We start from the raw sequence: 26,955 nt of genomic DNA on the forward strand, positions 1-26,955 counted from the left end.
CAGCAGTGAGCAGAGTATAAATAAAAAATGACTGCCAAGCAATTAATTTTTTAAATTTAATTAATTAATTTACTAATACTACTATCATAACAAAGAAATAATCATAGGCTATTTATAAGTGACTGTACATTTATAACTCTTTCATTTACACTATTCAAAATGTATAAAACATTTAAAACAGATTTTGCTTTAAATGGAATTTAACGAAAGGAGACATTTATGGGCCAAAAATCAACAAATTTTGCCGTATCCAGTACCAGAATCCGGCACTTGGAATGTAAATGTACTTTTTGACTGTTATCTTTGCTCCGCCGACTTCTCCTCGCCCTCGGTCGACTTCCATTACTTTTGCCTTGTTTCACTCTTGCTTGCTTGCTTTTGTCTCGACCTGCGACCCGGCTGACACTGAAAGTTCCAAATGATCCTGAACATTTCATGTTGAATGTCTTTTATTGGAGTGGTGAAAAACAGAAACACGGTGCACAGAAACAATCAGAAAAAAACTTTTTGAAAAAGTGAAAAAGCTATGTGAAACTACATGTTTTTTTTAATATTGGAATATATAATAACATATACCTCCAGATAAAAGACCTTATACAGTAGTGGCTTGAGATGCGAGTGTAAATCGTTCCGTGACCTTGCTTGTAACTCAAAACACAAATCACCTTTCCGCTTTGAAATTAATGGGAATTCTATTAAGTCGTCCCAGCAGCTCCAAAAAAGAAAAAAAAATGTTGTAATGTGTTTTTAATACGGAATATGGCACGCTATAATTTTTTTCAATAAAAATATATAGCAGTACCATAATCAAACAGAATCTAAAGAATTAAAACCTTTGGGCATCATGATAAATTCATTGCAACTCCTTCTGGTATGCGCAACTTGGCCAATTTTACGTGATTAAGTGGCAGTATAATACACCCATGCAGAAACAAATGAAGAGTTTTCATTAGTACTGTCAATGATGCCACAAGCTACGGTAATAGCAATCGTTTCTTTGCAGAAGATAAAGAACATATTCCTGTGATTACTGTTATATTGTCTTTCTACATGTGTTGATGCACTGTTTGTGATCAAATATTCATTACTTAAAGGGTAATAACACAGCGACTATCGATGCTACCTGTTAGCTCATCTATGGGTTTTTCCATTTTGTGTTAGCATTAAGCTAGTCGGGGCATTCTTTGGCTAAGTTGTTTGGTAATTCTAATTATACAAAGTGTAATTCTCTGTTTTATGTTTAGTTTGGCATTAAATTTCAACTGGGAGTGGAATTAAACAGCTTGAAGCCTCTTTTTAAAGAATTGCTCACTAGCTTTCAAACTGTTGCTTGTTGTGAGTTGAGCTAAATGTCAGCATAGCATTTGTATCTTACATTTTTGCGTCAGTCAAAGAAAAAATATTGGGCGAACGATGGCTTATATCTTGAAAATCTCGCAAGTCGGGTCACTTGTATCTCAAGGCACCACTGTTTTTTTATTTTTGAGCTTTGTTTTGTCCTTAAGTTCCATCTATATCTATTTGGTCACCAACATCTTTTTCAACTGTGACTTCTTCTTTTTCTTCTGGCTTCTCCGTCAAGTCGTCCATCTTGTCCACTGCAGCTACAGATTCTGTAACGGGAGGAAGACATTTTAATTGAAGACGTTGCATAGATTCATTTGGAACTTGTGTTAGCATTAAGCTAGTGGGGGCACCTTTTCTCATCCCGGTGACGGCCGTTTTCATCTTGTCCTTCGGAGTATTAGCACCAAACACCACATTACCCTCGGCATCAGTCCAGTACGAAGTCACGCCCAGGTCGGGCATTCCCTCGGTCACTTCCAGCTAAATGACGGAAACCAATATAATGTAAAAAAAAAAAAAAAAGATCAAATAAGCATAAAAAATAAGTAAGACAAAGAAGGAGTTCCTCTACTTACCCTGCCGAACCAAATTCACAAAATAAGATTTTATGTGATTAAATCGTTAAAATACGCCTCACAGTTTGCGTGGTAGATGTTCCCTTTGAAGTGTCAGCTTCCGTGAAACTCCTAAATGGACTTTGACGTGATTCAACTGGTCGCAGTGCCTCTTAATCGCTCTGTGACTGGCTCCGAAAACTGCCATCCGTATTTTCCAGTCACTGGATATCAATGGAGACTAATCCGACGTTGTTCCCTGACTGGACGTGGTGAACATGGTCTACAAGTCCAATGTGTTTTTATTGCGGCCCGATCACGAGGTGGTCAAAACTCACTCAGTGGAATGTTTGAGAAAAATTTTGCCCCGAAACCATCCATCCATCCATCCATTTTCTGAGCCGCTTCTCCTCACTAGGGTCGCGGGCGTGCTGGAGCCTATCCCAGCTGTCATCGGACAGGAGGCGGGGTCCACCCTGAACTGGTTGCCAGCCAATTGCAGGGCACATAGGATCAAACAACCATTCGCACTCACAGTCATGCCTACGGGCAATTTAGAGTCTCAAATTCATGCATGTTTTTGGGATGTGGGAGGAAACCGGAGTGCCCGGAGAAAACCCACGCAGGCACGGGGAGAACATGCAAACTCCACACAGGCGGGGACGGGGATTGAATCCCGCACCTCAGAACTGTGAGGCCCGACTGGTTAGAGCGTCAGCCTCATAGTTCTGAGGACCCGGGTTCAATACCCGGCCCCGCCTGTGTGGAGTTTGCATGTTCTCCCCGTTCCTGCGTGGGTTTTCTCCGGGCACTCCGGTTTCCTCCCACATCCCAAAAAACATGCATTAATTGGAGACTCTAAATTGCCCGTAGGCATGACTGTGAGTGCAAATGGTTGTTTGTTTCTATGTGCCCTGTGATTGGCTGGCAACCAGTTCAGGGTGTACCCCGCCTCCTGCCCGATGACAGCTGGGATAGGCTCCAGCACGCCCGCGACCCTAGTGAGGAGAAGCGGCTCAGAAAATGGATGGATGGTGTCTATCTCAACCGGATGCACAAAAAAGTGTCAAGGACCCATGCTTGAAATTGAACAGGAAGTCAGTCATAGTGGCTGGAAGCAGAAGTTTTGGGTGAATTTCATAAAAAGAGGACCAGAAAGTTGAAAAACGAAAGTCAGCCCCACACCAGTTTCACTAATCGACACAAAACTCGGTGGACATGTCCATCATAACTGAATGAACAAAAAAGTCTCAAGGACCCATACTTGAAATTAAACAGGGAGTCTGACATCTTGGCTAGAAGCAGTCGTTTTGGGTGAATAACATGAGAAAGGGGCCTGGAAAGTTAGAAAAAAAATCAGCCCCTGACACCAGTTTCACTCATCAACACGAAATTTGGTGGACATGTCTATTATAACTGGACGCACAAAAAAGTCTCAAGGACCCCTAACGGAAATCGAAAAGGACGTCTGCAAGCTTCAAATTGCGTCCTGCTCCCATTCATTCTCTGACTCACTATCACCTCTTGCCGAACAACTTAAAATTACAAGATGCTAGGTTATTTTGGTTTGTTTGTGACATTATGAATAAATAAGTAAACCCCTGAGCAAATATTTGGATTAGGGTTGGATAACAGTGATGTGCATGCTGGTGGTGGGCTCTCCAGGTGGTCCGTGTCTACGAGAATCAGAGTGAAGGGTGTGGATGGTGAAAAGGTGGAGGGTTCACGAAAAAGTGAGACAACTCACAGATGAGGTTGAGGGGAAGTACATGCTTGTTTTTTTATTATCATTAGTTCAGTTGAGAAACAACAAACAGGAAGTGCACAAAACTGTGAGGGTGAAGGTGGCTTCCATTGCCGTGGTGATCTTCACATTGAATGGGCACAAAGTGGAAGTTGATGATCACATTTAAATTGACACACAACATAATCTGGTGAACATGATCATGTTTTACACCATTTTACTACAAATATTGTCAGACTTCTCATTTTTGCTCAGACAAAATGCAGATTTAGATCTGTGGTGAATATCAACTGATTTTGTGTTTGATTTAAAGTGTTGTGGTCATTGCAGCCGTATATAATCGCATATTGACAAAATAATCACATATATGTAAAGCCCTCTTTATGGGCTTTAATATGACATATGACTCGATGTTGTTTGTTCCAAACTTATTTTATATGTTGTTACTAGCAAACATTCAGTTAAGGCCAGCTCCCCGAGGTCAAAGTCAACCGCCACCAAAAACTATTCAGTCAAGCGTTGATCTGCATTCTGTATGTCCACCAAGTTTGGAGACCATCGGATAAATATTGAGAGAAGATTGTTGTTGTTTTTTTTGTGTGTGTGTTTGACTTTGCTGCGACCGTAACTTTCCACCTCAACCTTAAATCTTTGACCCGTATGAATTTCTCAAGTTATAAATTGCGAGCGAGACAGCGAAAAGCAAACGTCACAACATATCGTGCCATCGTTTTCACCAAAGACTGCTATGGTGACATTTCTTATTTGAATATTTTGAAATTCCGGTCATATTTAGCGGGCTGTGAGCAAGGAAGTTCTGACCCCTTTGGAGAAAAAGGGTAAAACATGTATTAACAGTCGCTATCGTGAGGGATGTTGTGTTGCGCTAACAGAAATAAATAAAACAAATACAACAATTAGTCCACATAGGTTTTACAAACAAATAGTGAGACATTCTCCTCTAAATCCAAACATTTGAAACCAGTATAAAGCCATCGCCCTACTAACGCATCCAAGTTCTGACAACACATTCAGCACCAATTTCAACACAAAACCTCAACACAACCCCTTTGTTGCTGTATTTTTTTCCGGGTACACACATTCAGGAGGAGATTTGCTCATTGTTTGCGGCCGGCCACCTCCTCAGGGATGAAGACACTTACGGTGAATTCCGCGCTCTCCGTGCCGTGCTTGTTCTTCACCAGGATGCTGTACTTGCCCGTGTCGGCCGTGCTCACCGCCGTGATGGTGAAGCTGGCGAACTTGCCCGACTCGAAGCGGAGGATGCAGTGCTCGTTCGACGTCAGCTCCCTGTCGTTCTTCAGCCACGTCACCTGGGGCAGCGGATCGCCCGAGATGTTGCAGGTGAGGTTGAGCGCCTGGCGGGAGGTAGTGACGCAGTTAGCTTGTCGCTAGTTTCAGATGGGTCTGAAGTGAGGGAACGTGGTTTTGAGGGGTAGTGATGTTCACCTTGCCCTCCTGGATAGTGACCACGTCGGGAAGGCCACCTGCCACTCGAGCGCGATCTAAACAGTAACGAGGAACTCAAGTCAATGGACAAATATAACTTCACACTGTGTGAAGTGATGGATAAATGGATGAATGCATAAGTGAATGGATGGATGACGGATGCGCAAATGGATGAGTAGTGGATAGGAGAATTTAGAATGACGGCTGCATTGCAATCTACTGTATATGATGGCCGAATGAATGAGTGACTTAATGGAAGGATGATGACGGGTGAATAATCTGGTGATCTGATGAATGACGGATGAATGAATCGATGGATGAATTGATAAATAATAGATGAATGGACAGAGAAGTGATGAATGAGAAGATGAATGAATGATGGCTGAATGGATGGATGAACAAAAATGGGTGTGGATGAGTGAATGACTTGTGAACAAGCAATAAACGATGAATGGATGGGTGAATGCATGAATGAATGGATGATTAGATGCATGGATGAATAGATAAGTGGATAGGTAGATGAATGAATAAGTGATAAATCGAGAGGGGAATTGTGATATATAAGTGAATGAATGAATGAATGAATTAGGGGATATACTGTATGTGACAGTGGATGAATGAACACATAAATTATAAATGAATGGGGGAACATGATCGATGAGTGGATGAATGAATGTAAAAGTGATGAATTAATGGATGCTTGATGAGTGACTGATGGATGAACAGATAAGTGTGAATGAGTGGATGGATGCAAGGAAAGAATTAACAAGTGAACGACAATAATGATGAATGTTAAATAGATAAATGAAGGGATAAGTGAGGGATGAATGAACAGTGATGATGAATGGATGAATGCATGATGAGTGAATGAATGGATGAAAGATTCAGTGAATTGATAAAATGATGAAAGGCTGCTTACTTTTTTCTGCAATCGCGGCCGCTCTGAAGAAGAGAACAAATCACATCAATTGAGAAATACTCTCACTAGTGTTGAACTAGAACACTACAGAAACTACTCTACTCACTTGAGTCTCTTGAATTCCGCCAAAGCGTCCTCATAGCCTGCAAAAGAGGAAGCAGACGCCAGTGAGAGGAGGACGAACATGATTTAGAAGTAACAAAAAAACAGGAAGCGAAAGCAACCTTGACCCGACAGCTCCACGGTCCTCCTCAGGCCGCCCCTGCCGTCGTTGATGTTGAACTCGATGGCGTACTTGCCCATGTCCTTCTCAGTGGGCTCGCTAATCTGCAGCCACAACTGATCGCCCACCACGCCGCTCTTCAGACGGTCCGAGAAGGCGATGGCTGAATCTCTGTTGGAAGGGTTTGGGGATCACATTTTGGAGTAAATTTAGGGTTTTGACTATTTCTCGGTGGTGCGTCCACTATTCACGAGTTGAGTCGAGTGCTACCAGGCCAACGCACTTGTAATGCCACGTGACCGGCAGCAGGTCGTTGTAGTAGCTGACGAAGGTGTAGAGGCGAATGCCCTGATCCGTGCTAGTGATCTTCAATGGTGTGGACGAGTTAGCTGTAAAAGGTAGAGTAACAATTAAAGTGGTTAGTTTGGGGGCTTGAGAAAGTCACCGTAACTGGACCACACAGGTTTTCATCTCACCGATGTAGTTGAAGACTTCGTTCATCAGGTTTTTGAAACCTGGACGAAAACACGTTGGGTCATCAGTATCAGGGTAGTATTATTTACATGATTAAAATATGATAGTGTCACATAGAAAGCAATTAAGTAATGTTGAGCAGTATTAGCATTTTAGCTGGTAACTAGCTACAGCCAGGTAACATCTATTATCTTACTAACTTATGTTTAGCATTAACCATATTGCCATATTGTGTGGTAACAGTGCTTAAGCAAGACTGGGAATGAGCTACTGGGAAAATTAAGTGTTCTTTTTAAAATATACTGTACAGCTCTCTCTTAATGTTCTGAACTCCTATTTCCACGCTAGTATCGAATTCACGATTGATTTGTTTGTAAGAAATGCTACTAAATTGCAACAAAAACATACATTGGTCAGTCAGATTTAACTTGGACGTGTCTTTTCCCCGGTCGTCCTTCAAGACCATCTCGTACACGCCGGCGTCCTTCTTGGAAATCTGTTAGGAAAAGGCCAATGCATTGTGGGTATAACGCAGCAGAACGTCAACGATGTTATAAAAACGAAAACAATTGAAAACCCTTTGATGGGTTTTGCATGAAATTCGTATGGGCGCAAAAAGCAGCAATGAACAAGCAAGCAAACATGGATTAACTGAGAATATATATGAACAAACGTAATAGTAAGCAAGCAAGCAAGCAAAAAAATAGCAAGTGATGCCAACTTTAAGCATCCTCACGGGATGGTCGTCTGCAGAGCCGGCGGGCGGGTCGGGCTGCAATGGGAAAACAATGTGACAGCAGCTTTATTAGCATTAGCCATATTAGCGGCGTGGAATGGGGTGGGCGAGCATGAGACATCAAGTGGAAAGGTGAGAGAGTACAGATAATAACTATGATATATTTTAAAATATTTTTTAAATTATTTTTAATTATTACATTATATTATATGTCAATATTAAAGATATTAAATGATGATATATTACTTGTATTAGCAACTGATCATTATGATTCAGGTTGTTAAATAATTATTACATTAAAAACTCACATAAATTCAACATTTGAACACTAGAGTAATTATTTTTATTTTAGTAACTTTTACAAAATTATTTCCCAAAATAACGATTACATTACCATATAATTTTATTTTTAATCATATATTCAAATTAAACAAAAAATAAATTTTATGTTATTTAGTATATATGTATATATATACATATATATATATATATATATATATATATATATATATATATATATATATATATGTATATATATACATATATATATGGAGACTCACTGATGGTGTAGTGGTATACTCGCTTGACTTTGGTGCAGGAAGTCTCAATATATAATAGGATAATTTTTACATTTACATTTGTTTTTAATATCATAAAATGTTGTTTTTACTTTTGGTCATTTTTCTTTTCTTTTTTTTTCTTTTTTTTAATTTTATTTTTACAAATCCAACTAAAGAACCATTACTTTCTTTGTTGACTGGTAGGGAGCAATCACATGTCCATATATGGAGGTGCTTAGGTGAGCAAATACACAATAATTTACATCTATTTCAATGTATTCTAAAGAAACTAGATTCTTTTAAAAACATTATTAACTATAAAGAAACCTTTAATTACATCAACAAAAACAAAGTGTGTGGACCAAACATTTATTATTTCTGTATACTATTATATTATGTATGTTTGAACCATACGTCTAAAGGAGTTCTAATATCCCCAAAACTCTCAATCATATTTATCAATATAATTTCTAATTGAGTTAATCTTCTTCTTACCTGCGCAATTTCCAGTTTGAGGACGCCCTCGGTGAAGCCCAGATTTTCGTCCGCCTTGATCTCCCGTCCGTCCTTGTACCACAGCGCTGACGTCTCTTTCTTTATGTTTCCCACCTTTAATATGCCACAGTAGTAGAATATTGTCATATAAAAATACAATGTTAATATTTAAAAAAATAATAAAAATTAAAAAGTCAAGCAATGTACTAGTTGTTACCTTGCACTTGAGCACCACACAACATTCTGGAGTGACCTCGTAAGCTAAATACTCAATAAAGTGAGGACCTGGAACATACAAAATGGTCGTGAAGAAAAAAAAAGTGTGAATAGGAACATAAGATAGCGATTTCTGTATATAAATGTAACTTAAACCTTGTTTTCTGAACCATTCTTTCCTCTGGAACTCAGATTCCTTCTGCAGATCCTTGAATACTGAAAAAGAAAAAGTTGGTTGTGATTTCATGCTTTCTCTGCCATTCATGAGTGAGTTCAATGGTAGTTAGTGTTTTTGTTTTTTTCCCCCCACCTAAATGGTAATCGCTAGCGCGCTAATGCTAATCAGGATTGCTAACCGTTTAGCATTTAGCAATTTGCTGTCAAATTCTGTACACCAGGGTTAGGGTTAGGACACATTTTAAGCATTGTCCATCCTCATAAATGCGAATAAAATGTATGTTAGTAGTAAAATAACAATAAGAATATTAATAATAATAATAGTGGGGGGGGGGGGCAATTATTATTCAATTATTTGATTAATAATCAATAGGAGAATGGATTCTAAAAATATTCGATAGTGACACCACTCGACGTATTTCTGACTAGATCTGACAAGGTTTTGGATTTGCGAATGGATCCCCTACCGTCTCCTATGAGTACCAAGCTGGACTGGTTGGTGGCTTTTCCGTCCTGCATCTGGAAGGTGAAGGTGCCTTCATCCTCCGGCATCAGAGACTCCATGATCATCTCAACCACGCCCGTGTTCTTGTCAAAGTTCATCTTGTATTTCTGACAACAAAAACATCAAAAACGTGAAAAGAGACTGATTAAATTTGAGGGATTTGCCAACAGTGTGGTCGGCCGACCTCGCCCTGAGCCACCACGTTGTCGTTGAACACGTAGTCCACTTTGGCGTTAGCCGAAATCTGCTCAGCCTGCAGCCAGAAGCGAACTTTGCCCTTCTCTAACATCTCCACGGCCAAATTGGACTTTAGGGGAATAGCTAACGACGACGGTAGAGAAATGCGGGAGAGTGAGAAAGAGCATTCACTTTAATGACGTCTACCTGCGAGTAGTGCTGTGGAGGTACTTACTGGGGAACTTGTGATCACGGCTGATCTCCAGCAGTCTCTTCAACTCTGTCACAAGCAACATGTTAAAAAAGTCATTTTAGCTCGTGGGAAAACACAGCATAAAGTTGTACTTGGAGCGTGTTCACTTTGGGGAGTTTTAAAAGAGTACTTGACATTCCAAAATGGGATGAAAATGTTATTGGCTACTCTAATTTTAAGGTATGTTTTGTAAAATGTTTAATGAAACAATTTCATCCCTGGATACAGCAGTTACAGAAATTGGGTTTTTGACAATTCTGAGAAAAAGCCACAACAAAGTCAGTATTTTATGAGAAATGAAGAGTCAAAAAATGACAATGTTACATAACTTAAAAAACTTATGAATTAAGGGGGGAAAATTACAATGCTATGAGAATACAGTCCCCAGATTTGCGCACTTGCGTCTTCATGCAGGCAACGTGGAAACCTTCATACCGTCGGGTGAGATGGCGTAGCTGGACGAAGCACCATCAGTGTGGGTGACCATACATGAATAAATACCGATGTCTTCCTCTCCAGGTGACTTGAACATGACTTTGGATCTGAACAGAAAAATCATAATCATCATCAGAGTGAGCGACTATTCTTTGGCGAGTCCATTAGTGAACATCTCACTTGTTCCCTTTGGTTTCCACGGTCAAGCGTGAAGAGTCGTCCATGTCCTCGTAGTTCTTGGACCACACGAATTTGGAGTCGGGGGTCATGTCGGCGCATTCGAAGTTGAGAGAGATGACGCCGTCGTCGTCCACGTCCACCACGATCTCCTTGGTGCCTGCGAGGGGATGCGAGATGATTGTAAGGATCACGGAACGACTAATAGTCACGTTGTTTTCGTGCCTGGCTTGGTCGCAGCTTGGACTGGCTCGGAGATATCTGAGGTCTTCCCCACGCCGGCTTGATTCTGAGCTCGCACGCGGAATACGTACGTCTCTTCCTCCTTCAGGTTCTTCACCTGCAGAACCAAGAAGATCCAACGATTTAATCGCTATTATCTTTGCGGCGTTCATGGAGCGGTGACAACTGTTTGAACGTTCGTCAGTATCAGCTTTCTAACGGTGACCTTGAAGAAGGTGTTCTGGGTGGCCTTGGTGTTGAGTCCTCTCCATGCTTCCTCTGGGGCTTCGGCTTCCTTCATGTCTACATAGAAGCCGTTGACGGGATTGCGCCCTTGGTACACCGGAGGTCTCCAAAGCAACACCATGGAGTCGGCTCGCACCTCTCGCAGCTGCAGATCGTGAGGAGGTCCTAGGGTACAAAAAAAATAAATAGGAATTGTTCTTTGTAATGGCGGCACGGTGGCCGACTGGTTAGAGCGTCAGCCTCACAGTTCTGAGGTGCGGGGTTCAATCCCCGTCCCCGCCTGTGTGGAGTTTGCATGTTCTCCCCGTGCCTGCGTGGGTTTTCTCCGGGCACTCCGGTTTCCTCCCACATCCCAAAAACATGCATTCATTGGAGACGCTAAATTGCCCGTAGGCATGACTGTGAGTGCGAATGGTTGTTTGTTTCTATGTGCCCTGCGATTGGCTGGCAACCAGTTCAGGGTGTACCCCGCCTCCTGCCCGATGACAGCTGGGATAGGCTCCAGCACCCCCGCGACCCTAGTGAGGAGAAGCGGCTCAGAAAATGGATGGATGGATGTTCTTTGTAATGTTGTATATCTTCTGGCTTTCTCTTTTTTCTTTTTTTTGTACGCTACATGTCGAGATCAAGGAAAATAATAGCACGCCCTTGCTGAGAGAGTCACATACTGTATTTTGTCCTTTCAGTGCGTTGTACTGTAATTCGTTCAGTGCTATGGTCGCAGACAGTAATGTTTTTTTGTTGTGGTGACACTAGTGGCCTGTTTTTGCGCAGATCCTCACACCTGGGACCGCGATGGTCCACTCTTCGCACAGGAACGTGTCACTAGGAAGCGACGGGATGCCGACGCCCGCGATGTTGGCCGCCCGAACCTGGAACTGGTACTTCTTGTTCTCCTTCAGGTCGGTCACCTGCCCATACAAAATCAAATCCAATCAAGTTTTGGTCTTAATTAACCTATTTTAGTCTTCAATGAACCTAACATGCAAGTTTTTGGAATGTAGGAGTAAGCTAGAGTACCCAGATAAAACCCACGCAAGCACGGGGAGAACATGCAACCGCCACACAGGAAGGCAGGAGCCGTGATTCAAACCCAGAACCTCAACACTGCGAGGCAGACAAGACTTTTTAAGCTTTCTGACAAAACAGAAGCGTCACCAAGTCTGATTTTGAACTCACCCTGTAGGCGCGCTCGCTGACCGCTCTGATGTTGGCCTCGTGCCACTTTCCCGCCACGCCATCGACGACCTCGCGGTAGTCCACAAAGTATCCGCTGATATCGGCGCCTCCGATGAAGGTGGGCTGCTTCCACGCCAGCACCATGGAGTCACGTACGCACTCCAGCACGCTGATGCCGAATGGCGGCGCAGGCGACGCTGAGGTAACACACGCGCAATCAAATCAGCCAAGCTAAAAATCGTCAATTGTTTTTCAGTTTTTATTGCTAAGATAAACTAATGTTCTCTGTCCTTGTGTAAAGACACTTAATTCCACTTGGTAAATAACCCTTTAATTAGCTTTAAAAATACAATTATCTTCACACTAAGGCAGGCTTAACTAGGCTAAGCTAAGGTAGCTAAAATGTACAAAATCACTTCATTCCTGTTCTTTTGTGAACTGTGAATGAACTGTATAACTAATAGCAGTAGCTAATGATAATAGTTGTCATATCTAATAACTATATTTTAGCACATAATTACCAGTAAATGTCTTTTAAACTAATTAGCTCCAGAAGGAGGCATGAAATTCCCCTGGCTGCCCGTCTTCACGCTACATGCTAAGTTAAGGGTAACGGCTAACCATTTAAACCTCCAGCTTTAAATTTCTCACCATCTACTTTCCTTTACATTAGTCCTTTAATGTATAATTGTCATTAAAATAACCTAAATGGTTACCTTGCGCTGATTTATTACATTTTTCTGGGAAATTTGCCATCAGAAACTAACATCATTGCGCTAACCCACTTTTGTTCAAGGTGGGGGGCTCGGTGCTGTTAGTTGATGTCAGATTGCGCCTAAATAGGTTGCAGGTGGTTACTGGTAGTGTGTGATAATCTGACATCCTTGTTGTGGTGGTGGTGGTGGCGGTGGTAGGGGCAGGGGGGTGCCTTAAGGGTCTTCAGGGCAACAGGACAATGCACCACCCTGAGCGGGAAGGCTGTGGAAAGCCAGCACAAGGTCGAAGCGTGTCTGCTTGGGAGTTAGAGTCCATTAACTGGGGTTTCACAGTGACTTACCTGCCCGAAGAACGCCACAGCTGTTCACCACCTACTCTTCATTTGCAGTGGCGTGAAATAGAAGTACATTTTGCAAGTATGTGTACTTTAGTTGAGTATTTATATTTTGATGACTTTTTACTTTTACTCCCTAAATTTGAAAACAGATATCTCGAGCTACTTTCTACTTCTGACTGTGTCAAAATAGGCAGGATGTACAAAAATACATAAATAGAGAATTTTGCATTTTTTTCTTGGTTACTCAATTCACAAGGTTGACAAAGCTACACAAACGTGATGTTTTGATAGCATAAAAGTCAAGTCAATGCTAGCTACATCTTGGTTTAAAAAAAAAAAAAAAACATGCGACGTAACGTAATATTTTTTTCTTCATCTCAGTAGCTATTTAAAAAGAGATAAAGCAATGTTGTGCGCAGAGCTTTTTTGGTACCAAGTTATCAAAGCAGGTATTGTATATAATTGACAGCAAAAATTCATTTTTACTTCGGTACTTAAGTACATTTAAGAGTGTACTTTTACATGAGTTCTACATGTGTTGAACCCGTACTTCGGGTCTTTTTTAAACAACTCGCTGTACTTCTACTCAAGTACAAGGTCTGAGTACTTTTGCCACCGCTGTTCATTTGGATAAACAAACAAATTGTTTGTTCGGGGGAGTTGTTGGGGAGATTTGCTTTTGCACTTCCCGTCCTTATCCAGTGCTCACCTTCATTTCCAGCCCGTGCATCCGGCCCCGCCGCCTCCCGGTTAGCAGAAGCATCTACTGACAACTCGCATGCCTGCTTGACCCCGGGGGGCCCCTGGGCTGTCTTTTCAGCTGGCCCCTTGGCGCAAGGCGTGCCTAAGTGTGGTGCTATGTCAGTAAGTGCTTCACAAAGTAAGCCTGGCGGAGGGCTCTGAGGGCAGCTCATTCACCGCAATCGGGCCCTTGCAGCACCTCTCTGACCCTTTGTTTTTGTTGTCCGAGGGGCCAGAGCTAGCCGCCGCCGCCGCCCCGGGCCCCCTCACTAGGAGCTCGGGGTCGGCCTGAGCTTTGCTTTTTGTGTCAGCGAGGAGCTGGACAGTGTCATGCGCGCCCATCCAGTGTGGCCTGTGCGCGGTTAGTTGACCCTGGTTACCCCACAGCCCCGTCTCCGGCAACACACCATGAGGGATGCCGCCCCCTACAAGGAGTTAGCAGAGAGAATCAAGAGAGGCTGTTTTAAACACAAGCACATAAATACAGCTGCAATTAAGAGGATTAAAGAAAAAAAAAAACAGTAAATAAGAGCCTAAAAGATGTCTTCATCTGACTGGGAGGGACAATGAAGACAAGATGGCCAACAAGTGACATCCGTGTGAGAACAAGATGAAAACATGCAGTCGGACACACGACAGTAATCCCCATATTTGTGGTTCACTATTCACAAAATCACCTATTTGTTTTTTTCTGCAGAACCTATCCTATCAGAAGCTATTCATTATCTGATCCGTCCATTATCTGACATGCAAACTCCACACAGTCGGGGCCAGGGATTGAACCCCGGTCCTCAGAACTGTGAGGCAGATGCTCTAACCAGTCGGGACACCGTGCTGCATCCAGCTATTCGCATGAAAAAAAAAAGTCACGTTTGTTTTTGTGCTTTTTCTGAAATGCCCTAAGATGCCACAAAATGGCGCCAAATCTCGGCCTAAAAAAAAAAAGTATATTGATTTCAAGGAAGTTTGGTGAAGCGAGGCATCTCGAATAAGAGTCGAGCTTTGTAGGTCGCAGAGGAGCTAAGTTTAGCCTGGACTGCTAGCGCAAGAAGTTTAAAAAAAAAAAAGAGTCTTGCGCTCCATTTTTTCGAACTCAAATTATATGTAATACATGTATTTTGAGAGTAAAATGAGTGAAATCATATTATGAACTGTTTTGGATCATAGTTTGCGGTATAGTAGATAATTATAAGCATTTCTGGGGTGCGTCAATTTCTAATGTTTTTTCGCTATTTGCCCCAGGGCTCGGTGCGTATTCGCGGGCGGATTACTGTAGTCAATGCCAATATAGTTCGTATTGACACGGGTTTCATTGCAACAATTCTGTATCGTTTCACAGAATTTTACCAATTACCGTGTCGCCAGCAAGAACTACATGGGCATTATTCCAACAAATGTGCTTCATAAAGGGAAAAGAGACATGCCAAGTTTCAGTTAAAAGCTCAAAATGTGTTAGGTTTGAAGCTGAAGGGCATTAGAAGAGGTCATGCAGGGAGTATATGACAATATAATGAACATTTCATACTACCAGACTATATTTGTTTTTGTATAATAGGTTTACAAAAAGTAACTGCAATTACCTTATTTGCAGTAGATTTAAAATGTAACTTTAAAATAACCAACAAAAATACTCTTTTATATTTCATTTTAACTACAATTTAAAAGTTAATTTCAAAAATCACTAACACGATAGTTGGTTCTGACACCAAAAGGGCTTCAGGATTTTACGTTTAAAAAAAAGTTGGATTTACCTTTTTCAGTTATTAAATTGAACTCATTTAATCTAGAATTTAAAAGCTAGTTAATAAAAGATAGCATAAACAGAGCATCAGAGTGGATTCTGACATCAAAATAAAATCTGCTGTCTCACCCTAGGAACTAAAATGTAAGCTTAAAAGTATTTATTTGTTTCTTTTTCTCAAGTTGCGGCACATCTCCCTGAAAATCCCTGATGAGAACGATTGAAACATGCAAGTAAATGCAAAACATTCAACAGAGCGAGGTTAGTTGCCTGGTGTTGATGGGGCTCTGTGCGCTGGTACCTTGAACACTGAGGGGTGGGTTTGCCGACACATCTCGTGCCCGGGACGAGCGAGGGGAAATGGGGGGAAAGGGAAAGGAAGGATGCTGGTTGTGTGATTCTTGGGCTGGTTTGCAACCACCGCTGAGTTGGATCGCACTGACCCAAATTAGAGGAAGTCTACAAGTCCTGACCCGCTTCAGGCTGTGCAGGGAGCTGGTGGTTGGTTTGGTTTGGGTGGATGTTGGTGGGCAGAGCAGACAATAAAAGGTGACAGGGTGGCAGAGTGCAACCACGGTGGATTGGAACAGTGCAGGAGTGCAAGATGACTCAAGAGAACACAGGTGATCAGATGCCACATCTTGTATATCACATACACTAGACTATCAACATAGATTCAATCCCGTCAAAGATATCTTTGCGGTTATTTTCCTCACCGATCGCAGCCTTCACCTCCACAGGCTCTGATTCCGGAGAGAACTGACTGAGTCCTGCGGCGTTCACGGCCCTCACTCTGAACACATACTTCTCTCCCGTCATCAGGCCGTGGCAGATAAACCTAAAAAGACAATTATGCTGTTCGTTAATTTTTATACCTGTGTAATTCACGCCCCGCTATACTCTCTAAACATGGACTGTTCTCCATTTGACTACCATTATTTTCTCTTATTATTATTATTTTCTCTCTTAAGAAAGTGGTCTTGTCTGAAGTTGTCATCCTCTGATTTAATAAAACTGGAACCATCCCCCCAACCATAAACATACTCAACAGCCTAATCAATCATTAGTCAGTTTTAAGCAGGTCCCATATGTGAGATATACATTTTCCATCATGGAAAATGGACTTGGTTTGAATAAAAACAAAGTCACAAAAGTCAAGGTTTACCTGGTCACGTTGACGGGTTTGTTGTTGCACGGCTCCCAGACATTGCTGCCCACGATGCTCGCCTCGATGTAGTAGCCCACCAACTCTTTGGCGTCAAGGGATGCTTCCCAGGATACCACCACCGACGTGTCCGTGTTCCTCGTGGGGACGACTTTGCTCGGAGCAGATGGAGTGTCTGCGGATTCAAACATTTTCCCATTGCCACAGTCAAGAACGCGGCGATTCGGCTATACATGCAACCGGGGCTTTCTCTGACCGAGCTTGTCGCGGACCGTGGTGGCTTCAGTGGGGTCAGATGGCTCGCCGACGCCGGCGGCGTTGCAGCAGCGGACACGGAAGCAGTAGGAGTTTCCCTCGGCCAGGTCAAACAGTGCAAAACGAGGCGACTTAACCGGAATCTCCGTGTTCACCCTTTGCCAGCTGTCTGTGCCTGAGACACACTGAGGGGACAGGAAATAAATCAATAACACCATCATATTTTCAGCTCCACCAGGCCATTTTCTTTGGGATCAATGGGTACTGGAATGACCTTTGAGATCAACTCTACCTGACCTAACATGTCCTCGGTCACGTCCTGGTTTCCTATCATCACGACTCGACTTGACTTTTTATAACTTGGGACTTGTTTGACACTTGAAGGTTAAGACTTGAGAGTTAATTTATGACTTGAAAATACGTAGGTGACTTACTCCCACCTCTGGCAAACAGAGAGAGGATTCAAAGTCATTGGTATTTCTTGGGGTGTCAGCACGTAGAAGTGTACCACGTCGCCTGTCTTCTTTGGCAGGGTACACTTTGGCAACGCTGAGATCTGACGCCATTTACATAACTGATACAGCTCTCCATCTCACCCAGGCTCCTCTCGGTGGTCAGACAAGGCAGATAAAGGTTTACCAATCCAAAGCATACTGCGGCAAGCAGAACTGAACGGACCCACTTGATGTTAATATGACTTTTGTTTTGATTAGCGCTTAACTCGTTCGGTTACCTTCTCCACATAGTACATGACACCTTCCAGGCCTTTCTCGCCAGGTGGCTTCCAGCTGAGCACCAAGTAGTTCCTGGTTGCTTCTGTCACCTGCAGTTCATGAGGTCTCCCAGGAACAATACCCTCTGCCAAAAGATTCATGAGTCATGGGTCAAGGAAGGTACAAACTAACCTGAATAAAAATCTATTTTTTTTCAGAAGTTGCTGATCTCACAAACCTGCAGGTTCCTCCTCTGTGACGATGATCTGGCCAGTCCAAGGAGCAGAGGTACCTGGCAATGAGATGATGGGGACTCTGTCCAGTAGTTGTTGTTTTAAAGAATGCCCAAAGCATGGTACCTCTCATGCGGGCGCGGTCAGCCGGGTCCATGGCGGCCACGGGTTCGGACACCCGGGAAGGACGGCTCATGCCGCTCTTGTTGACGGCACGTACGCGGAAAGTATAGGAGCGACCTTCGACCAATCCGGTGACTGGGAATCGGGCAAACTTGATGGGAGTATCGTTGCACTGGATCCAGTGGGTTGTCCCTACCTCACACCTGCACGTGTTGCAATGAAAAATGCACGGTAACCTTTTTAATGCACATATCTTCAGTGATACATGTAGTGTATTGAACTGGAGTTTGGAGCTCTTGTCAGGGTTAGAGTAAGGGTTTGGATGAGGGTTAGGTTTAGGATCAGGATCTTCCCTGGGAAGAGGGTTTGGTTTTCCACAAAATATCGATTCTAACCTGTCTACAAAGTAACCCAGGATTGAGTTCCCGCCGTCGACCGCCGGCTGCTTCCAGGAGACTATAATGTAGTCCTTGTTGGCATCCAGGCAGCACACATCCAGGGGGGCCCCTGGAGCTCCTTCCACCTCGGCGTCAGCATCTTAGATAGAGCAGAAAGGTTAGTCGCCTCGCTCATTGCCGTTGGATCATCAACCAATGGTTAAGTAGGTTTTAATTAATCCTGCACCAAACTGGGCAGCCCTTTGAGCCTGATATTGCAGTGGCTTTTGAATTTTCCGGCATTCCTACCGTGCACTACCTGGGACAGGATGGAAAGGTCAGATGGTCTCCAAGGGGGGGGAGGGGCTCGCCATGATAAGCTTCTCTGTTTTTCCGTGCTGTTGAGTCTCTACTGAAGATATTTTAAAACCACTAGCTCATGCTGAAACACTTTGAATGGCGAACGTGGCATAGGTCAAGTTGTTGTGACTTGAACTCTGTGGCACAGTTGGCAAAGCTGGCTGCTGCAAGTCATCCTCGATTGTAAAAGTTGGTATTGGCAAGGTTTTACCTTGGCATTTGCGCCACCTCAAAAGTTTTTTTCTGCTGCAAAAGGGGGGTACACACATATCAACCAACGGATTTCAGCATTTTCTCTCTTTGTGATGAACCTTAGCAAAGGCCCGATTATCGGATGTTTCTGAAATATTATCCTGAGTGATTATCCTGTGGTGTGGGCTTTGTTGAGATTGAATTTCACTCCCAAAACTGTTCGGAAAATGGATGTGCTAACCACTGACAATCATAAATGATAAACCTGTTTAATATTTATGATGGCAAATACGTTCTAATATTATTTCCTGTGGCACCATGCTTCCTCTCGGAGGCCAGTCTTGTACCTCGCCAGACATTGTAATGTGTGTGGTGTGATATACGGTCATCTCAAGTACACCAAACATGATAAGAACAGGAAGAAAATGGCAATGGCAACTTTTCTCATCATCATGTCTGTTACAGTAAAAATCACTATGCGTATACTCCAATTAACCACACAAAAAAAGCTAAACATTTTCTCAAATTCCAAGAGAATGGTAAGGTTTCAGTTTTTCCACGCCAGCTCACCCCTCACAAAGACGTAGGCAGAGTAGGTTTTGGATCCGGACTTGGTGGTGACGCGAAGAGTGTAGAGCCCTTCATCCTCTTTGTTCAGGTGTGTGAGGGTCAGTGTGGCTCGGTCGCCGCTCCAGTGCATGTGGTTCCACTTGGACGGGGACAGGAGAATGCCTGCATTGAGGAGATGTTGCAAAAATTAAAGTCAACCAAAAAAGTCAGGCCGAAGTGTGCTTACCGTCTCTGTACCACTGCACTTCGGGCTGGTAGCGGTGCAGGGTCGGGTAGATGATGACCGTGCACCCCAAGCTCATCGTCTCACCCTCCCTGCCGAAGGACACGCCAAACTTGTCAACGATGTGGGTCTGGAAGGTAATGCCATACTCGGACACGGGACCATCTAGGACAAACCCAGTGAAGAGCAACTTTAGCTAAACAGGGATGCTAAAAACTACTAGGTGGTCAAACTGGGTGTGGTCATGCACTTAACTCTTGAGGCACCACAAACCAAGGGTAAAGACGGATGATAAATCTCTTTTTTTTTTTTACGGAAAATGCAAAATCCAAACTACTAATGACATTGGTTAATTTTATAACCCTAGAGCTAAACTACGAATGGACGCTGTTTACATCTATAGAGTCTAGTGGAACTACTGATGGGTTAAACAATACCGGTGGTGACCATGCACAAATGTAGTGGCTTCGTGATGTTAGCCACACCAGAACCATGTGACCCAGTTACCTTTCACACCGGTCCCTGCAGCAGCAGCCAGGAAACAACGGAATTTAGTAAATAACAAAATTATGATGCTTTATCATTTTAGTCATAAAATGTTGGAACTTATTCTAGGAACCGCTTGTTTTGTGTAACTCTAAACAATTGTTGTCTGCCATCTCGAGGCAGTATTATGATTGCATTCAACTGGGTGTTTATACCACATTTAAGGGAGTTCCTACAGCTCTTGAATGCCACCTTGTTCGATTGTGCAGGTGTAGCTAATGTTATGGCCAGTGGCTGAATATGCACAATTTCTCAGTTTCTTCTGTTCTTACTTCTATGAAATACATCAAATCAAATCACACAGACACCTAATGAGTTCATACGTACGTCTCGGTGCAGGCAGGAACTCATCCACTTCCCCTTTAAACCCTGTGTGATGACAGCAGTTACTATGTTTATTTTGCATTTGAAACATGATATGGGGTTTTGCCATATGTCGAATGTTGCATGTCAGACCCCTAAAGGCCCCTAATCACAGTGGCATCCCAACACTGGGATGCTGATATACAGTATGTGTGTGTTTTAGGTTGACGTACTTTTTACAACGACTGAGGCGAAGGCGGACACCTCCCCCTTGACGTTCATGGCTGAGACGCGATACTGGGCCGTGTCCTCAAAATCGCACCTGGAAAGAAGAGAACATCAGACAACCGTCGCTGGTAACGCACTCATTCCTTAAACCCCCCTGTATCCCTCCACCGGCATGTAAATAATACCAACTATGTAAGACCATGACTGTTGCTATAAAGAGACACGGCTGGTGATGTCACGGCCACCTGGTGCCGACCACGACAGCACCGGTCACTTCATTATGCTCCAAGTAGCTGTAAAAATTGTATTTTTCCCACCTGGAAGTGACTCCTTTTTAGTATAGTGGAGTTCCCAAAAGCTGCAAACAATTGTGTGTTTGCGATTCTACGTTTATTACATGACCAAAGTCTTCATTTGCGCCAGTCAGCACCTACCTGTTGATCTCCAGTGAGTGCACACTGTATTTGCTTTCGATTTTGTACTTGCCAGCATTGGCAAGTGGGTCAATGGCCACATTATTTTTGTACCTTGCCGAAAGAAGAAGAAGAACTTTAAAATTGAGGATTTTAAATGAGTGTACATGAATGACAGCAGGATGTTGAGAGCCTTTTGCACTTCCTACCAAACGACTCGGGGGTCTGGCCATCCGCTGACGGTACAGTGCAGCCTCACGGACTGCTTCTCCCACACGGTGTGCGAGCGAGGCTTGATGATGAACTCCGGGACGTGCATCAGGCTGTCTTCGTTCATGCGCTTGAAATGCTCCTCATGTTCGTGGATCTACAAAAAACAAGTGGGAACGGCCCATTGAATCGCACCAAAAAGAATGACTTGTCATGACCTGACACTACATCCTGAAAATGTTGTTATCAGTAGTGTTCTATCCAAATCGATGGGTCACCAACCACAAGGAAAACAAAATTCTCACCGCTGTTTACAGATCTATATCTACCATACAGGTCAGGACAAGAACCTGGAAGTCGGAAAACACATTTTCCCGCCTCGCTGTTCCGTATAAATGGAACGGAGAGGATTGAGTCCTTATGCTGTTATTGCATATTCGGAGAAGCTGGGACGACTGTTGCCTCCCTCTGTGTAAAAGAGGCTACATTGACCGCAGCAAAGGAAATGACTCTCAAAATGGAATCACTGGGAATCACTGCTCTGTATTCAAGAAGAAGTAGAAGGAAAAAGGTAGATCTGGTAGACCCGGTGGGTGTTGTTAACATAGGGGTGGACAGTGCATGTATTTGGGTTTTTGTTTACGGAACACGGACCATGTTAGGTTAGGGACAGGAAGTGTCTACTGCGTAATCAAAAACGCAGTGTTACAGCATTGTTCGTTTCCTAAAAAGAGGACAAACTGTGAATGTTCTAGTTCACACTCTAGCCACACAGCTACTCTGGCAACAAACACAGTGCAGCTCAGCCTCTGGCTTGCGGACGTCATGGCTTAGCGAAATACTTCTGGCAGGACGGTAGCATCAAAATCCAGGCTGTTCAAACTATTATGGTTTGTTTAGTAAAAATAAGATGTTTCACTTTCCTAAAAAGAAAATATTTAATACTGAACTGTGATATTTGGCGTACCGGTGTCATTAGACCCTTAACAACCTATGAATAGGCAGGACTAGCCTTGGCTAACATGACACAAAAACAACCCGGGGGATAAACATGAAGCTTCTTTGAAATGCCTGAAGAATTTGTCACTCTCCAGCACATCTGGCCGGGACAAACAAGTACAGTGGAGTCACGTTACCAAGCTTAATGAATGGCTGCATCACGCAGAGATAATAATGTCTACCTTGTGTGTGGGCTAGATCTTCGCCAATCCCCTACTGAGCACGGTAGCCTAGTGGTTTGCACGTCTGCCTCAAAGTTCTACGGTTGAGGGTTCGAATGGAGCCTTCCTGTGTGAATGCTTGTTGGTTTATATGTGGCCTGTGATTGGCTGGCGACCAGTCTAGGGTGTACCCCGCCTCTCGCCCAAAGTCACCACTGACCGTTTTATTAAAGGAGATACGCTGGGCCGTCTCGCGCATGGCCTCCTTCCTGGAGATCTGCTCTGACCGTTCCATCTCCAGACCGCTGGTGAACATATCGCGGCTCTCCATGTAGGCGGCAGTGTCCCGCAGTCTCGTCTTGTCCGAATATCCCGCCGCAAACTCTTGACTTGATGGGAGAGAATTGCGTTGGTGGTGAGCACCACGTATGACAACCTCTCAAGAATGAAGACTGAAGATTATACCTGCTCCTGAAGATGGGCACCACGTAGCCGATGATTTGGTTCTCACGGTCCACGGCCAAGTAGGAGGGCTTTGTTCTCTTGGGCAGCGGGTCCAGTCCGGACTGTGAGGACCAATCAAGCCTGAGGCATAAGGGATATACTTTAGGAATGTGATTGGTCAATTACTGTAGTTACATGAGTGTAGATTCTACAACGGGTATCTTCAAATGGCGAACTGTGGTTTGTGTCTGGACCAAGTAGAGGTCTCATGCGGGACTACGGCCAATTGCTGTTAAATAAAGTATGTGTATCGTCCTTAGCTGTGACCAAACATATCCACTGAACTTGGAGGCCAGAACACGCAAGTAAACAAACTGAGAGCCTTGTATGGCAGAGCTACACAAGATTGATCACTCATTCTTTTACAGCCCAAGAAAGAGCAAATTTATGTTCAGTCCAAATCGAGTTTTGGGGCAACGTAAGTGAACATTTGGCGACGTTTCGGTCATAAAGGGATGTCTCAATGCAGCTCACAAGTCGCTACTCGAAGGTAAAGAAAACATTCGATTTGCAAAACCACAACTAAATTGATAAGATAAGATTTTGTTTGACAGGTCGGCTACGCAAATCAAAACATGTTGAGATTTGGACCTTTGCCCGGAGAAAACCTTTGCATCCGGACCCCTCTGGATTTGAATTGAAAATCCCTGTTCTACACTAATGTAACTAATGCACTCCGTGGTAACTGCACTTTTTCCACCGCCAAACAATACAGGAAATGTCAATGGTTCAATAATTTTGAGGTTATTACACAATTGAAATGGAAAAAAAAGCCCTACAACACATTGCAGACCCCATCCCGTGCAGGTTTTGTATAGTACACACTAGAACATATTCATGCGGTATGTTAGTAGACCTGAGATGGTCACTTGGCTCTGGTATTGTGTCTGGGGGAAGACAAACTGTACCATATAACTATAAATAACACAGGATATCTACTGGTCATGTCACTGATGGTGTAGTGGTACACTCGCCTGACTTTGGTGCAGGCAGCGTGGGTTCAGTTCCCACTCAGTGACGGTGTGAATGTGAGTGCGAATGGTTGTCCATGTCTATATGTGCCCTGCGACTGACTGGCGACCAGTTCAGGGTGTAGTCCGCCTTTCGCCCGAAGTTAGCTGGGATAGGCTCCAGCGTCCCGCGACCCTAACCAGGATAAGCGGTGTTGAAAATGGATGGATATCTACTGGTCATCTACAAACATGCATTTCTGGTTTCAGGCCATATTTTTATTGACGTTTCCTTATGAGACAGCAACTTCAAAACTTAAGGGAAATATCGAAAACTAGATATCTGGTGCTGTAGTCTACCACCAATGCTAAATTTTCCTCACTTTGAGATATATGGATGCAAAGTGTGATACAAATAAAATGTATTATGATGATGATGATGATGATGATTATTATTATTATTATTGCCGTCAGGATGCTATGTGGCTGTGGTGTCCACAGCTACATGTCATGATGTAGCATCTGGTTGTTACATCGTTAGCTCCCCTTTCGTCGCCTGGTGGGGTGCCCGGGCGAAAGATCGGGTGGCGCTAACAAAACCTAAACCCCCCCTGAGCTGTTCGCACGCTCCGAGCAAGTGTATTTAAAGATGTCCGACGCGCTCCCGCAGATTGGATTGCCCTGTAGGCTGTCGGGACCATCCTTCAAGGGACCGAGACCTGAGGGTTTAACGGGGAAAAGCATGCCGTCATCACGGAAAGCCCTTTGAGCATTTATTCCATATTCTTGATGTCCAACTTAAGGTCTATGTACCAGTTTGCGCTTTGTCCTCACTAGTAGGACAACTTCAGCATACTAGTAGGACAACTATGTTTTACTAGTGAGGCAAAACTGTGAACTAGTTGACAACTGTGTGGTACTAGTACCACTAGAGACATCATAATGTTATCCCGGTTAAAATGCAGTGCTTAAATAGTGGTACATAAAAAATACTGTAGCATAATAGGCAAGTGTTCATAAAAAAATGAGGCGTAAGTTTTATTCCTGAAAGAGTATCATATACATTATTGTAAGTCACAGTAACATGATGCGCAGTTTCAACATTAAAACTGCACTTAAATATAGAACAAATAAAAACAAATTGCAATTATTTCATGAAAATGTATTGTATATAAAAGTTAAATAAAAATGGTATATATATAAATGTTTGAAAACAAACTTTTTTAATGTGTATTGAACTTAAAAAAGTTAAATACAACTGAACTCTATTTAACAAACGTACCGTCAATTCAGGGAATCACTGCGTACCACTAGAGGGAGCCCGCGTACCACTAGTGGTAGTAGTACCACCCTTTAAGAACTACTGTACTAGTATGCAAATGTTTTCCTACTAGTGCACAGAAATGTCATACAGTAGTGGAAATTTTTAACGAGTAAGAAGACACAGCCGCTCAACTAGTGCGCTGAATTCTCTTACTAGAGCGGACAAAGAGTGTACTAGTACGTGGAAGTCAAGGATATGGAATTGAAATTATGGAAGGTGAGTTGTGTTTCAAAGTTTGTTTGCATGCAAATGAGCAAATGCAAATGAGCTTTAACTCCGCATACGTGACGTCAACAGGCAGCAATGATCAGGTGTGGGAAGGATGGGAAGGAACGGAGATGATCCCAAGTGAGGATGGAGCTCCAATCGGGAAATGGCGTTAAGAGGGGTGGACCATGGCGGGGAACCTCCTGCGTCTTACCCCCTGCTTCTGGTGCTGCCGCCGCCGCCGGGCCCCGCAGCGTACCTGCCCCCCGACTGGTACCGGTATCCCCGGTCGTAGCCGCGCTGGTGTTTGCGGTAGAACGGTACCGAGCCAGACATGCTTGCCGGTGCCTGCCGATTTGTTTCCCCTGCTGGGTTAGCGTTCGAGAGCTTTTTCAGAACATGTTCCTCCACGCCGAACATGTATTGTTAATTTGGCAGTCCAGTCTTATTCAAGCAACGTCTCACATGCTGCGCGTTTCGGAACGGGAAACTCACCTTTTTGCGTCCACGGGACAGTTGCCACTTACCCCCCCAGACAGGTCACTTTCTCAACTTTAAAAGGACAATTCCACAATGTATCAGATATCAGCAAGGAAGGTAGGTACTGTAGGTAGGTGGACAAGAGTGCGGTGCACACAACCCAAATAATTTGAGGCCCCCCGGACAGAATGTCCAAGTGACAGCCGTAGCCTTTTAAGGCCTGGGTGGGGATAAATATAGCCCAGGCAGGCGGGGAGGACGTGGGGATCGCTGTCCAATAAGCAATCGATGGCTGATAAGCAGGTAAACAAAAGCGTTTGTTTCAAACCTCATCATCAGTCAATCTGAATTCAACTCTACTGGCACAATTTTGAGAAGCGTTTTTTTTGTTTTTGTTTTTTTAGCTCTTTCATGTGTAAAAACAAGTTAAGTGGTACGCAATAAAACTAAAGTAAAAGTAAAACTACTCACCCTGACAGACACGCAGTAAAAAGGGGAACAGGACACGATGTGTTGGCAAGCTTCTCTTACCTAAACCTCAATCAAACTCAATTGTATTCAACGTATTTCAATAAAATGCATTACATTCACATTTCATTGCATTAAATCCACAGTGAAATTTAAATTAACATGCAGCTTGCATTTTAAATATGTAAATTCACATTTAAATGAATTGGAATAACATGGGATTTACATTGAATGTGAAATTACTTTACATTTGCATTTCACTTTAATTAAATTAAAGTTACATTTTGGTGTCTATGTTTATCATCA

The 26,955-nt window shown here is 43.3% G+C and overlaps 1 protein-coding gene across 5 annotated transcripts; it reads right to left on the reverse strand.

The window, feature by feature from the left end:
* Positions 1-431: 431 nt before the first annotated feature.
* On the reverse strand, positions 432-26,827 carry myom1b (myomesin 1b). 5 transcript variants are annotated; one of them, XM_061757967.1, is made up of 40 exons: positions 25,916-26,826; positions 23,182-23,301; positions 22,937-23,105; positions 21,556-21,713; positions 21,368-21,460; positions 20,939-21,027; positions 20,730-20,771; positions 20,364-20,378; positions 19,860-20,021; positions 19,634-19,795; positions 18,530-18,671; positions 18,138-18,337; positions 18,017-18,070; positions 17,799-17,923; positions 17,067-17,250; positions 16,811-16,985; positions 16,362-16,483; positions 14,312-14,329; positions 12,110-12,306; positions 11,715-11,841; positions 10,911-11,095; positions 10,688-10,802; positions 10,466-10,622; positions 10,286-10,392; positions 9,833-9,877; positions 9,605-9,741; positions 9,383-9,527; positions 8,895-8,954; positions 8,740-8,807; positions 8,523-8,636; positions 7,140-7,227; positions 6,734-6,772; positions 6,541-6,646; positions 6,259-6,428; positions 6,141-6,177; positions 6,035-6,057; positions 5,116-5,171; positions 4,809-5,024; positions 1,698-1,827; positions 432-1,613 (listed from the first exon to the last, which is right to left on the reverse strand). In XM_061757967.1, exons 1-40 carry the CDS (start codon positions 26,119-26,121, stop codon positions 1,501-1,503), a joined length of 4,671 nt encoding a protein of 1,556 aa, XP_061613951.1. In that variant the 5' UTR covers positions 26,122-26,826; the 3' UTR covers positions 432-1,500. The 5 variants fall into 5 exon arrangements, with proteins under 5 accessions (XP_061613951.1, XP_061613955.1, XP_061613953.1 ...); XM_061757971.1 differs by having other exon boundaries at positions 26,197-26,815; XM_061757969.1 differs by lacking the exon at positions 14,312-14,329 and having other exon boundaries at positions 25,916-26,827.
* Between the last annotated feature and the right edge of the window lie 128 nt (positions 26,828-26,955).

The sequence above is a fragment of the Phyllopteryx taeniolatus genome, chromosome 20 (assembly GCF_024500385.1).
Source record: "Phyllopteryx taeniolatus isolate TA_2022b chromosome 20, UOR_Ptae_1.2, whole genome shotgun sequence".
Classification (NCBI taxonomy): domain Eukaryota; kingdom Metazoa; phylum Chordata; class Actinopteri; order Syngnathiformes; family Syngnathidae; genus Phyllopteryx; species Phyllopteryx taeniolatus.

Coding starts and splice junctions, on each gene's coding strand:
- myom1b (XM_061757967.1), bottom strand. CDS start 26,121: ATGTTCGGCGTGGAGGAACATGTTCTGAAAAAGCTCTCGAACGCTAAC. Junction 8,955..9,382: donor CTTGGTACTCATAGGAGACG/GTAGGGGATCCA, acceptor TTTCTTTTTCAG/TATTCAAGGATCTGCAGAAG. Junction 5,025..5,115: donor TCACTATCCAGGAGGGCAAG/GTGAACATCACT, acceptor ACCTCCCGCCAG/GCGCTCAACCTCACCTGCAA.